The following is a 12837-nucleotide window of genomic DNA, read 5'->3' as shown; positions in this document are numbered from 1 at the left end:
TCTGGCGCAGGAGGCTCGGTACACAAAGCAGGTCACTGTTTGCCCGTCAAAGATAAGCATTGATACTGACTGGGCCCAGAGAATGAAATACTCATCACGTCATAGGATCCACCGGCAGGCAATGAATGTTCCTTCAAAGTCCCTGATTTGCGCCCCCCCCTGGCGCAAGGCGAGCAAAGCTATCTTGTGCGATTTTGACCAGAACATGACCGACGATCCATGAGAAAGGCTTACGAGTCACATTCACAGTAGTAGTAAAAGCACTTGGCAGGTCATCTCGGAGCTGGTGCTGTGTATATTGGGACCAGAGTGCGCCTATAAATCAGTCAGACCAAGTGACCTCTTGACGTTGATCCGCTCTTCCTCTCTCCCCGGTATTCCAGATTGACAATCATGGTACCAGACGTGCCTTCATCTCTAATCGCTCCCCTGAAGACTATTTCCCTTCAGGAGCTTCGCAGAGGCTCTCCGCTGGAGAAGAGCAAGCTGCTTGCTGCCGCGAAGGATGATGGCATCTTCTACCTTGATTTCACGCATGATCATGCTGAGTTCAGGCTGGCTGACTTGATGAAGGGTATCTACGGGCTCAGCCAGTCTCTATTTGATCTAAACCTAGAAGAAAAGATGCAATATGATGTGGACAGAGTTGGCAAACTAAAACTGAACGGGTGAGCGCTATCCTCTTCAATTACTCTAACATGAATGCTCATATACCTCCAGCTACAAGCCTATCCGCCGCAACATTGGCGGCATCAAAGGCCAGCGCGATGGCTTTGAGAGCTACGCTGTAAATACACTTTCTCCCCTTTGTATGGAGAATGGCACCAGTAATCGAATGATAGATCTCCCGCAACAGCATCTTGTCCTCCGCCCAATTTCCGCACCCCGGGCCCATCAACACCCATATGCCGCTTCTCCGGGCCTTAACCTTGACCTGCATTGAGATTGCCCAGCATATCTTCAAGATCCTGTCGGCCGAGCTCGATCTCCCCCCATCCCATGGCCTCGACCACTTCCACCGCCCCGACGCCCCAGCCCCAGACATCATCCGCCTCCTCAAGTATGCCCCATCCACCGCGGGAAATTCAGAGTTTTGTGTGCCTCAAACTGCACACACCGATCTCGGTTCTCTCACTATGCTTTTTGCCGACTCCCCGGGACTCCAGATCCGACCCGACGACCGCGAGGAGTGGCTGTACGTCATGCCTAAGGAGAACCACGCCGTCATCAATCTCGGTGATGCGATGAGTCTCTGGTCTGGTCAAGTATTTCGTAGTGTCTTGCACCGTGTGGCTTCGCTGCCCCAAAGAGGCATGCAGGAACGATACAGTTGTGCATTCCTGATGCGGCCAGAAAATGCGGCACCCATGGTTGATTTGACAGGGAACAGGCTGCCCAAAGAGAGAGACGGTGTTCTAACAAGCGAGGACTGGATCAAGGCTAAGTTTGGGGCCTTACGAGGTGATACTGCACGGAATGAGAGTCGGATCCTCACAGGCAGAGACGCAGTTGTTTGACTTATTGGTTCCTTACTTGGTCAGGAAATGACCCGTTCTGGACTATTTGTTGCTACCACTCTGGTTGTGTCTTTTTTTTCTACTTTCGGCACCGAAATGCAAAAAGTTAGGGATAAATACAGAAAATCAAGAATGTAATAACATCCAAACCCTAAGGTCATGGGGAACCCATACACCGGTTGTTAGTCGATGCCGATACTGCCCCGATAGTAATACCTCACCAGGGCCAAGCCAAAATGGAAGAGTCACATCCACAAGATCGATATAATTATCATGAGCCCATTCCACCTCGTCACCTTGGATGTACCCAGACATGTGGACGCGTGGACTGGATGCAAGGGCTGCCACCAGAGTGCGCAGCTGCTGCTTCACCGCTGTGTGCCTTGTGGCGGTAACGAATGTGCCTGATATTCCCATTCCACGCCGTCAACGGTGAGCAGCAAGTTTGAATTTAACCAGAATAATACGCCTTGCAGAATAGCTGAACAATTTAGTGTAGTGCCATTACGGCATACTGCAGCCAAGACAACGACTAGAGAGGCCATCAGGCTGTAATATAAAAGGATTACAGGCTGAAGATCCTGAGCACCGTCATCAAAGAGACGGCACCCGAAAGAGGGAGTCTATGGTCCGGCTAGGAAGTCAAGTACACATTTGACTACATATAGTATCTATCTTGGGTTCATCATTACACATTGATGCGGGTAACCTTCTGTCACCGAGCCCAGAACCGTATATATCTCGGAAAGAGCTTGGAGACATGCACGAAGCCCATCAGTGACGGGTCATTCTGGATAACTCGACACAGATTGTCTCGCCTGAACTGAGGAATATTCTCTTGCATCTCCCATCGCGTCCGGTCACCGCGTACCTTTTCTTGCAACATGGGAACCAAAGGGTGCAACGGATCCTCGACCTCCTTCGAAAAAGACACAACCCAGTCCGAATAGGAAACACCGCGCAGTGGCCCTCGGGAAAAATGCTTGTTCAGGAGATTGAAGGTAGCCTCCATGTCATAGGAAGAATGTGAAGATGGGTATATGAGGTTGTACGCGTACCCGAGATTCTCCGAGCGGGCTGACACGCGGATGATGGCGGCCACCACGAAGTCCACCGGGATAAACTCCTTGCGCTGGCAAGGGAGGATAGGGTAACACCCCATATTGGCACAGCTTGCAAAGAGACGGCCTACGCCCCTGTCTGGCTGTGACCGAGCACGAAGCCCGGCCGTAGAATACTGACCGGTAGGCCCTGGTCATACGCGTTCCTGCTGCGCACACCGACGAAACGCGTCATTGATCGCAGTGGTATCCATCTTCGAGGACACTGGGACCACATAGGCGAGGATGATTACTCCAAGGTGAGGCTGCTCTACTTGTACTTGAAGTACGACCGCCTCGGCGACAAGGCCTGTTTTGAGCAGCATGGCTTCGACGGCTGCCAGTTCCACGCGCTGACCCCAGACCTTGACTTGATTGTCTCGGCGGCCGAGGAATTCATACTGGTTTGCCGCATTCAGGCGAACTAGGTCGCCGGTGCGATGGAGTTGGCTTGACCCAGTCCCCAACTGGGGACTGCATACGAAGGCCGCTACTGTTTTCTTCTCGTCGCAATGATACCCTCGAGCCACACCAGCGCCTTGGATCCACAGCTCTCCAGCCTTCCCATGGCCCAAGGCGCGGCCATCCTCGCTCACCACAAAACAATTGTAATTATCGATGGGTAGCGGAACGTGGGCGTTGGTGAGATCTTCCTGCGTGACCTCGTGGTACATGGTGTAGACGGTCCACTCCGTGGGTCCATAAATATTGACCAGACGCCGCGGTAGCCCATGGGAGAAGATGGCCCGAACAGTCTGGACGTTGATTGCCTCCCCACCGGTGAGTAGGGTGTCGAGGGTGGCAAAGGCTGTTGGGTTCGTATGGACAGTAGCGTTCAGCGCCGCGGCGGTTAGCAGCATGACATCGATCCTCGTAGTCCGCAGCTGGACTGCCAGGGCCATGGGGTCAAGAACCTGCTCCTGTGATAACACTACCAGTGTATGGGATCTTCTCCGCACTGTTCAGATGCAGTACGCCCACTCAATAGAATTCGAGACCGTAGGCTGGAGCGATATGGCGAAATTGTGTACATTGTGGCCTCCAGACGCTCGGCCAGGCTCGTTTGTGCTACATGAGAATTTTGCCCATGACTGGGAAGTCAGCCAAGGTGAAATTACATGTCAAAGGCTGGCTTCGATCCTGTCACCGCACCCTCGCGACACAGTTTATCTTAGGACTGTGCCGGGAAGAGGTACCCTGACGGCCACCATATACGCACCCAGTAATATCATGGGGGAAAGCTATATTATGAGACTACAAGACATGTTATGTCAGGCACTGAACAGTATTATATCTGCTCCTTCTGCAGTGCTTTAGATCGGGTTGGAGCTCAACTCTGAACCTTATATGTAAATACATGGGAACGGTAACGGAGTTAAGCTTATCTCCCCGTGCAGATTCTGCCCCGCATATCACACATCTTTATCATATTATCACGGCCTGTCAGTTATTTCTGTAAACAGACCCCACCTCTATCGAATTCAAAATGGCCTCTCAATCTGCTGCTGAGATAGAAACACGCCTGTTCATCAACGGCCAGGTAAGTGTTCTACCCAGCAGTATGGACAGTAGTCTGACTATCGCAGTTCCGCCCTGCTTCAGATGGAGCTACATTCCCTTTAAACTCGCCCACGACACTAGAACAGACAGCTCTTGGTACGTTACTACAACAAGGGTGTAGCGGTTTAGCTGATTACCACAGTCTCCGAAGCCTCAGTCGAAGATACAAACGACGCAGTCGCCTCCGCAAAAGCTGCATTCCCGGCATGGTCCGCCCTCTCCCCCCACGACCGCGGGGGCTACATGAGTTAACTTGCCGAGTTAATTCTCTAATCCGAGTCAGAACTCGCGCATCTCGAAGCCATCTCCATGGGCCGGCCCATCTCGGGCTACTGGGATGCGAAAGGCGCGGTTAAGAAACTGCAGTATTTCGCATCTTGTGGCTGGAATGGCCAAGGGCAGACGAGTCTCAACACGCCGGGGTTCGTCAATATGACACTGCGTCAGCCATACGGTGTCGTCGCGGTGATTATCCCATGGAATGTTCCTGTTTATTTCTTTATTAATAAAGTTGGCCCGGCCCTTGCGGCGGGAAATACGGTTGTTGTCAAGAGTAGCGAGAAAGCTCCGTTGACTGTATGTGGCCACCTCCTGACTAGCTGTAAAATCCTGCCTGATGGGATTGTATTGATATAACTACAGTCTGCAAAACTCGCCCACCTGATCGACGCCGCCGGCTTCCCACCGGGCGTTATAAACGTCCTCTCGGGCCACGGGCACGTCTCAGGAACAACACTAGCGCACCACATGGACGTCCGACTGCTCACATTCACCGGCTCCGGACGCACAGGGCGATTAATCCAACAAGCTGCGGCAAAGTCGAACCTCAAGAACGTAATCTTCGAACTCGGAGGGAAATCACCGACCGTTGTCTTTGCGGACGCGGACCTCGAAAAGGCAGCGAGGGAGGCCGCATATAGTATCCAGTGGAATAGTGGGCAGGTGTGCATGGCGAACTCGCGGGTTTACGTGCATGACTCTGTGGCTGGGAAGTTTATCGAACTGTTTAAACAGAATTTGCAGAATATCAGGATCGGTGATCCGACGGATCCGGAGACGAATCATGGACCGCAGGCTGATGAGGTTCAGTTTAATACTGTGAAGCGGTATATCGAGATGGGGAAGCAGACTGGACAGCTTGCACTCGGTGGGGAACAGGATCCAGAGAGTAAGGGTTATTTTATCCCGCCGGTGATTTTCACAGATACACCGGAGGACGCGCAAATTATGAAGGAGGAGGTATTCGGGCCTGTGGTTAATATCAACATCTTCGAGACCGAGGCTGAGGTTGTGCAGAAGGTGAATGCCACCGAGTTCGGGCTCTACGCTGCTGTTTATACGCGCGATGTGAGTTGGGCTATGCGGCTGGCTACGTCGATGGAGGCTGGGACTGTTGGTGTCAACTGCACGAGTCCGAGTGGTGCATTCGACCTGCCTTTTGGAGGGTATAAGGCGAGTGGGATTGGGAGGGAGGGGATTCACCACAGCTTGGATAATTATCTTGAGACGAAGACGGTGCTACTGAAGGTGGACGAGGCGTAGTTTAACTTCATCCTTAGACATTGGTCCTCCATGGATTCGTCCCCCGCCGGTACAATTTACTTACGAGTGGCATTGTATCTATCCTAATTATATCATTGCCGATAGCTGAATGTAACAGTTCCCAGACAGTTGGAGCATATACTAACCCTAGTAAACCCCGCGTTATCAACGAACCTTCCTGGACGCTAAAGTCGACTAGGGCAACCAGAATGCAACATTACAGACGCATGGTATCGGCTGGAAGGTTGGCTGGCTCGTACAAGAAATACAGTGGCTCCGAATATGAGGTATGTATTCATATTCAGTACGGGATATTTTTCTAAATAGAGATATGATGTTGGCTGGGATACAACGCATTAGTTATTACAGACTACCTATTTCCAACAGTCACACCAACAGGAAGGGCATGGACCTGTTCATTCAGCTCGTATGCACACTCAACAACAGTAGCGACCCCATTGGCAGCCTCTGTCAGGCAGCTCTTAGAATTGGCATTAACCACATTCCCCGAGACATCGTAGCTCCAAAAATCCGACTGACAACCAGACCGGGAAGACAGAACGGCCCCCTTCTTATCGACTATGCAATATTCCGGGCGCAGGAGGCTACTAATATGGCCATCCGAGCGAACGCTCCAGGTCTGTGCGTCTGATCCATCGCATGTTGCGAAGATGACGCTGCCGGAGGAACTATCGGTGAGGCACTTCATGCTGCGCGTGTTGAATATGAGACCAGTAGGAGTAACAGGGCCAGTTGAGTTGCTAATACGCAACACAGCAGTTCCGTGGCAGGGGACACTGTCCGCCGTAATTCCGATTTCAGAGACATCAATCGTCTCGCCAGTCCATAGATTCTTGACACTTAAACCTTTCCAGGCGCTGGGTGAGAAACCGGTGCGCGCCCAGGGTATTGTAATGTCTGCAGCGGAGTCACCCTTGTTCAGAGCAAGGAGTATGCGGTCTCCGTTTTCAAGGCTCTTCGACAGGACATCCCACGTCTTATCACGACTAACCAGTGTCGCCTGCTGGATTAAGCTATCCTGGTTTATGGCGATGAGGTCTTTATTCGTGAGGTACTCGACTTCTTCAGGCGTGATAGCCGTCAAGTCCGTGCTGAGGATCAGGGGCGCGGAAAACGCGCACCAAAGAGCAAAGTGGCTCTTCTTCTCGTCGAGACTATACGAGGGATGATCCACATTCAGAAAGTCAGGGTCGTTGAAGTAGCCCACCTTCTGGTAGCGCGCCAGGCGGACGTGGTAGTTGTAGTTGGTCATCATGCTCCCCCAGGAGTCTCCGTCGGGATACGTCTGGATATCGTCCGAGTGGCGCGCCAGTTGTCCATACCTCTGGGCCCATCCCATGATAGTGTACCAGTCTGTCAGGTTGTCCTTGTTGGCAGAGTAGGCCGGGGCGGAGTCTGAGAAGACCATCGGGTTCTCCACGGACGAGAGGAGCCTGTGCCAACGGCTATAGACCTCGTGATAGACTTCCTCACTGCTAGGATCGGGCATATTACAGCCGTCCATTTTGAGATACTCGAAGCCCCATTTGGTGAAATCGTCGTAGTCGATCTGCTCGTGGTCCAGAGCACCAGGGTATCCGCCACAGGAGAGATTACCGGCATCGGTGTAGATTCCTGGGATGAAGCCCTTGGACTTGAGATGGGATGTGAGCCAGTAGAGGCCCCGGGGGAATTTTGCGTCATCCCAGACCATAGAGCCATTTGAAGCTCGCTCTTTAGTCGACCATGCGTCGTCGAGGTTGATGCGGTTGTAGCCGGCGGAAAGTAGCCCGTGCTTGATCATGCAATCGGCAGCATCGACAAAGATTGCCTCGCTGATGTTGGTTTCGTAGCGGGCCCAGTTGTTGAAGCCCATCGGAGGTAAAGGAAGAATAGGCTGCACGGCAGCAGCCATGTGAAGCAGCGAGAACATGGACATGTGGTTGAACACGGTGTTTAACATAAGTTCAAGGTTAAGCTGAATATAGAGAAACTAATGGCAAGTGTAGACGCAGTGACATATTTATCCAGTCCGTGCATACACCCAGACAGCCGATCGGGTCGCGTATGAGTGGAAGCGGGGATCTGATCAACAGCCATGTAACGTTCTGTAGAGTAGCACTGGGTATGTTCTTTACCAACGTCGCATGATCGGCATTACCGTGAACAGATCGAGCAGGTAGTAAATACTGGGCTTGTTAATATATGAAAAGCGGATACCAGATCATGTGAGAATGCCCTAATTACCAGAGTCTATGGTTATCCAGCAGTATCCCCAGAGACTGGTACCATGTGCAGGAATATTGATATACTGTATATCGCCCATGCGTTCATAAACCCCAGGAATTCGCGCGGAGCTCAGAGTGTTCGGGTAATTCCGCACTCAAACAGAAAGTCCTTAACTCATCCCCTATGGTTTGCGTCTTCATCAAGAACCGCAAGACTCGTCAAAGACGGACAATATCCTACGCGCCAGCCACCGGATCTGCGTCACCGCTGCAATAGAGTCCATCGATATAGTTGAGCTACGACACGAGCAGACTAAAAAGACCGCAGGCCTGAATTGGTACAATATTTTCTACCGTACGCCCTCCCCTTGCTGGTATCCTCAGTGTTGTTATTCTAACGCGATCAGTATTCAACGCCGTCATCACCCTCGTCTCATCCTGACAGATCCCAAGAATCTAGCGGTTACATCCACCGCTTAGTCCCATTGTGGCTCAGAAACAAACCACTATACCCCCCAGGTAGAGACGACCGCTCAATCGCAGCCAGGACACTCTTCGCAGCAGCCTCGGGCGACGATGGCTTAAAGCCAGGCGAGTAGAGCTCAAACTTGGGCCCATACTTGGCGAGCTGAGCAAGGTCATCGCTGGACACTACGTATCCGTTAGCTACTGGCCACGGGTATTTGAGATAGCAGACTCACGGGTAGCACCAGGCTCCGCTGTATCGACTCGCCCTGGGCAGATCGATGCAAAGAGAATCCCCTGATCCGAATATGCGGCGGCGAACTTGGCTGTCAGGGTTGTGAGTGCTGCCTTGCTGACGGCGTACGGCGCCGCAATGGGCAGTTGGATCTCGTTGATGAAATCTACCAGGAGTGTTAGGGAGCATTCTTGCGCTTACACAGGTTCGTCAAGGCTGACCGATGTCTCCCATTCCACTAGATATCGAGATGACCTTCTTGAGCGCGCCTCGCCTTACGAGTGGGAGGAATGCGGTGATTGTTCGGAAAGTACCGAAAACATTGACATCGATGCTCTTATGCATGTCGTCAATAGCAACTTGAACATCACCCTCACTTCGTACATTAGTACCGGGCGCATATTTGGGTAAGATAGACCTACAAATCCTCAAGTGATTTAAGCGCCGTTGTCTCGCTCACATACGCGGCGTTATTTATGAGCACATCTATACCCTTGCCTCCAAGGAATTGGGCGGCGGTCTCCGCGGCGCGAGATAGAGCTTGTTGATCAGTTATATCGGCTTCAAGAATCAGGGCGTTGATTCCATCCGACTTGATGCGATTATCAACAGCAGCTTTGTTCCTGGCAAGGCCGAGCACGGTATTCTGCGAGTCACCGGCCAGCGCTTTCATTAATGCGTACTGGAAGGAAATATCAGTATAGTGAAAGGACTTGGACCATTGGGCTTACACCAAGGCCTCGTCCGGCACCGGTAACTAGATAAACAGGCATCTTGGAATGGTATTTAGATTTTCAGCAATGAAGCTTTTGATTGTGTTGGAATATGCTCGTGTTGATCGAATATGCTGGGGCCCTTGGGGCTTTATACTGCTCTGGATTACATGTTTCCAAGGTTCAATTTGCCATCTAAGACGGTCGTAGGGCGATTCATAATCAATGCTGACGGATTATACAACTGGACCTTCATTAACTACGGTTGCCTCTTGGAACTCCGTGCTGAGGGATCCATAGATCCAGCGGTGCTGTCGGAGCCCGGAGTACCTGGTTGGATCCACCTATTTTGGTCCATGAAGAAACCAACCAGAGATAAACATATTCACCATTAATACCCGTCTATGCTTTATGGACGGCAGTTGAGTGAATATGGCGCCCTTGATAATTTACGGCGCAACAGGATACACTGGCCAAATGGCCAGTGAGAATGCAAAGGCGCTCAATCTGGACTTTTCGATTGCAGGCAGAACAAACGACAAGCTTCAGAGCCTGGCATCTTCACTGGATGTCCCTTACTCTGTTCTTGACGTGAACAACCATGGTCTAATCGACTCAGCATTAAAAGATGCTTCCGTTCTCCTCAACTGCGCCGGCCCTTTTATACGCACCGCCAAACCTCTCATGGAAGCATGTATCAGAAATAAAGTGCATTACCTCGATGTCTCCGCCGAGCTGGGCAGCTACCAACAAGCATACAAATTGGACGAAGACGCAAGGAATGCCCATGTCATGCTTCTCCCGGGCTGCGGTGGGAGCGTCGCAATGTTAGGCTGTTTGGCGGGGCATGCTGTCGAAATCGAGCCTACCAAGAGCCCTACCAACATCGACATCGCTTTGCACGTTGCCGGAGCCATGTCTCGTGGGTCTGCAATCAGTGCAGCCGGGACAATCACAGAGGAATGCCTGCAGGTGGTCAATAACTCACTCGCCCAAAAGGACCCGGGCGAAGCCAAGGAGTTCAATTTCTACGATGGCAACGGATATGTCGCGTCATTTCCCGTGGCATTACCCGATCTTTTTACCCTGCAGATATCTACGAATGCGCCAAATATCAGAACTTATGTTCATACCAGCGGTGATAGCTTCCCAACTGGGGATCTTCAGTCATTGCCTCGTGGCCCGACGGACGCCCAGAGGAAGGCCTCGCCGTATAGTGCGGCAGTCACTGTCACTTTCCAAGATGGAACTTCTCGGACGGCCGTCCTGCACACAGTCAACGGATATACATTCACAGGGATGGCGGCCGTAGAGGCTGCAAAGCGAGTCCTAGATCATCAGGTCAAGGCCGGCTTTCAAACGCCTGTTCAGGTATTTGGCAAGGAGTTTATTCATTCTGTCCCGGGGTCAGAGATTAAAAAAGTGCATCTTGAATGAGATTGTTACTTGTATATAACTATAGAAATGTTGAGTAAGCCTCTCCTGGCATGTAAGCACCCGGTTATTAGGGTGAAGTTCACTTCTACTGAGCCCGACGAATGAATAGAGATATAATAATTCATTATCGCAATCTGATAAAGAGAGTATCGCGACTAACGGTGGTTAAATTTGACGCCACACGTCGTGCAAGTCCACTTTTCCTGCGCAGAACGACTGTGAATCTGGTGTCGAGACCGGGTTGTGTAAGAAATCATTGCATCGCCTATCTTCAGTAACATCAATTATAGCCCGGAGTTCCGAGATGCTTATTCATCGCTCATATCCCTATGGATACTATGTGCCTGCCACTAACTTCTTCTAACAAAGGGAATCCGGCTGGAAGCAGGTCTGTAGAAAGCTTTTCAGCATGATATCCTCGCTGGTGAACCCTGACTGCCCAATTTCTTTTAGGATCTCCTCTGCCCGATTGACCTCATCCGTAGCGCTCGAGAGATAATTCCCCTGCAAATGCTGGTCCTCGCCCTTGACAAGGTCCGGTCGAATTCTGCGAACCTTTTGGCGAAGGTCATCCCAAGTCAAATGCTTGTAATATGCAAATATACGTTCATTTGAAAGGGAAGATTTGGCAGTTGCAGCGACTAGCAACCGGGCCGTATCCTCCACGTCACATAGGAAGCCTGAGAAATCATGATTAGCTTCTACTCCTTTGGAAGTATCAGTAAAGCTTACCCAGAGGCATAGGAACAGAGTCCCATTGACCAGCCAAGGCCGCTTTAAGCATCTGGTTGCTCGATGTCGCGCCGTTCAGACCACGACCAAAGTTCCCGTCTGGAACGACACAACTCGCGACAAATGGGGGCCTGTTCGCAGAAATCCAAGACCAGAAAGCTATTTCTGCAGTGGTCCTTCCGGCACTATATACATCTAACAGCCACTCAAACGAGTCATGCCTCGGCCCACAAGAAGTCTTCACAAGGCAATCCCAATTATACATCGCAGCCGTGAGCCGGCGAGGTATATCATCATATCTGGTAGTCTCAACAACTTTCGAACTAGAGCTCAGCACATACCGCTGGACTCCTGCTTTGGCTGCAGCCTCTAAAGTATTAATCGTGGATCTGACATTTGGACCGACAACCATTGCGGGATCGGGTTGGAAGTTGACTGGCGTCGAGACGTAGATAACTCCCGCGGCTCCTAATTCCATTTAGCTCACGGCCATTGACTCGGGTTTAAATCAAATGGTTACCTTTAAATGCTTCGTCGAAAGCGCCCTTCTCCTCAAAGTTGACCACGGGGACCAATTCGAACTTTCCAGGCCACTTCTCATCAAAGAGATGATGCATCCAGGCAGAATTCTGGTCTACATCTCGGACGGTTCCTCTGACCTTATATCCAGCTTGCAGAAGCTTCTCACATGTCTCCAGGCCGATGAATCCATTGGCACCAATAACAACAACAACAGAGTCAATTGGGATTGCACGGTCTTTTATCAACATTTTGCTAATACTCTGATCATGCAGAAATATAAAACTTGGATCTAAAAGTTATGTATGATGGGATTGCGCCTATATATAGTCTCTTGAACTCATTTCTAAGCAGTACTTTAAATAATTCGTGGCTCTCCTAAGCAGCTTCATCATCCGACTTGAAGAACACGGAGCTCCGAGTACCGCAACTTAATTATAATCTCATTCATTGATAATCATCTAATGCAACAGGAAGCTAATAATAATGATAGTACTGATGCGTTTGGAGTTGGGATATGGAGAAGAGAGCAGGGGACTCCTGCAGTACACTCTTCCACGTAGGTCTAGATAGTAGCCGTCTACCCAAAGCCTCCATACCCCAAATGAATTATTCCCCTGGAACAGCTTAACCCCCCATCGTAGCTTTATGAGGCTAGCACCAGCTAAATCCGAAGGCAAAACTATAGTCTAATGTGGTTGTCGGAGGCTCCGATTGAACAACCCCAGCGCCCCGGAACCACCGATACACCACATTATCCTATCCCTCTCGTATTTACTTCATGTCCAC

At 50.9% G+C, this 12837-nt stretch overlaps 7 protein-coding genes across 7 annotated transcripts; 3 read left to right on the top strand and 4 right to left on the bottom strand.

The window, feature by feature from the left end:
• Nucleotides 1–393: 393 nt before the first annotated feature.
• Nucleotides 394–1517, top strand: ASPVEDRAFT_33399 (putative oxidoreductase, 2OG-Fe(II) oxygenase family; the record flags this gene model as incomplete). The annotated part of the gene is made up of 3 exons (XM_040810726.1): nt 394–668; nt 721–787; nt 843–1517. The coding sequence occupies 3 exons, from the start codon at nt 394–396 to the stop codon at nt 1515–1517; spliced, it is 1017 nt and encodes a 338-aa protein (XP_040672922.1).
• A 565-nt stretch (nt 1518–2082) lies between these two features.
• Nucleotides 2083–3519, bottom strand: ASPVEDRAFT_33398 (uncharacterized protein; the record flags this gene model as incomplete). Its single annotated transcript, XM_040810725.1, has 3 exons — nt 2083–2151; nt 2389–2649; nt 2779–3519. The coding sequence occupies 3 exons, from the start codon at nt 3517–3519 to the stop codon at nt 2083–2085; spliced, it is 1071 nt and encodes a 356-aa protein (XP_040672921.1).
• A 556-nt stretch (nt 3520–4075) lies between these two features.
• Nucleotides 4076–5820, top strand: ASPVEDRAFT_201784 (aldehyde dehydrogenase family protein). Its single transcript, XM_040809355.1, has 5 exons — nt 4076–4157; nt 4204–4273; nt 4320–4424; nt 4461–4753; nt 4820–5820. Exons 1-5 carry the CDS (start codon nt 4104–4106, stop codon nt 5717–5719), a joined length of 1422 nt encoding a protein of 473 aa, XP_040672920.1. The 5' UTR covers nt 4076–4103; the 3' UTR covers nt 5720–5820.
• Nucleotides 5821–6089: 269 nt separating this feature from the next.
• On the bottom strand, nt 6090–7634 carry aglA (putative alpha-galactosidase; the record flags this gene model as incomplete). Its single annotated transcript, XM_040815237.1, has 1 exon — nt 6090–7634. The coding sequence occupies one exon, from the start codon at nt 7632–7634 to the stop codon at nt 6090–6092; it is 1545 nt and encodes a 514-aa protein (XP_040672919.1).
• Nucleotides 7635–8410: 776 nt separating this feature from the next.
• ASPVEDRAFT_876817 (uncharacterized protein) lies at nt 8411–9420 on the bottom strand (the record flags this gene model as incomplete). The annotated part of the gene is made up of 5 exons (XM_040818120.1): nt 8411–8591; nt 8645–8813; nt 8869–9023; nt 9070–9329; nt 9379–9420. The coding sequence occupies 5 exons, from the start codon at nt 9418–9420 to the stop codon at nt 8411–8413; spliced, it is 807 nt and encodes a 268-aa protein (XP_040672918.1).
• A 372-nt stretch (nt 9421–9792) lies between these two features.
• Nucleotides 9793–10797, top strand: ASPVEDRAFT_88410 (saccharopine dehydrogenase family protein; the record flags this gene model as incomplete). The annotated part of the gene is made up of 1 exon (XM_040818313.1): nt 9793–10797. One exon carries the CDS (start codon nt 9793–9795, stop codon nt 10795–10797), a length of 1005 nt encoding a protein of 334 aa, XP_040672917.1.
• A 360-nt stretch (nt 10798–11157) lies between these two features.
• Nucleotides 11158–12299, bottom strand: ASPVEDRAFT_88409 (uncharacterized protein; the record flags this gene model as incomplete). The annotated part of the gene is made up of 3 exons (XM_040818312.1): nt 11158–11477; nt 11530–11997; nt 12050–12299. The coding sequence occupies 3 exons, from the start codon at nt 12297–12299 to the stop codon at nt 11158–11160; spliced, it is 1038 nt and encodes a 345-aa protein (XP_040672916.1).
• Nucleotides 12300–12837: the final 538 nt, after the last annotated feature.

This window comes from Aspergillus versicolor, assembly GCF_001890125.1.
Source record: "Aspergillus versicolor CBS 583.65 unplaced genomic scaffold ASPVEscaffold_12, whole genome shotgun sequence".
In the NCBI taxonomy this organism is placed as follows: Eukaryota; Fungi; Ascomycota; class Eurotiomycetes; order Eurotiales; family Aspergillaceae; genus Aspergillus; species Aspergillus versicolor.
The sequence above is the reverse complement of the archived record's forward strand: the minus strand, read 5'-3'. Positions and strand labels throughout refer to the sequence as shown.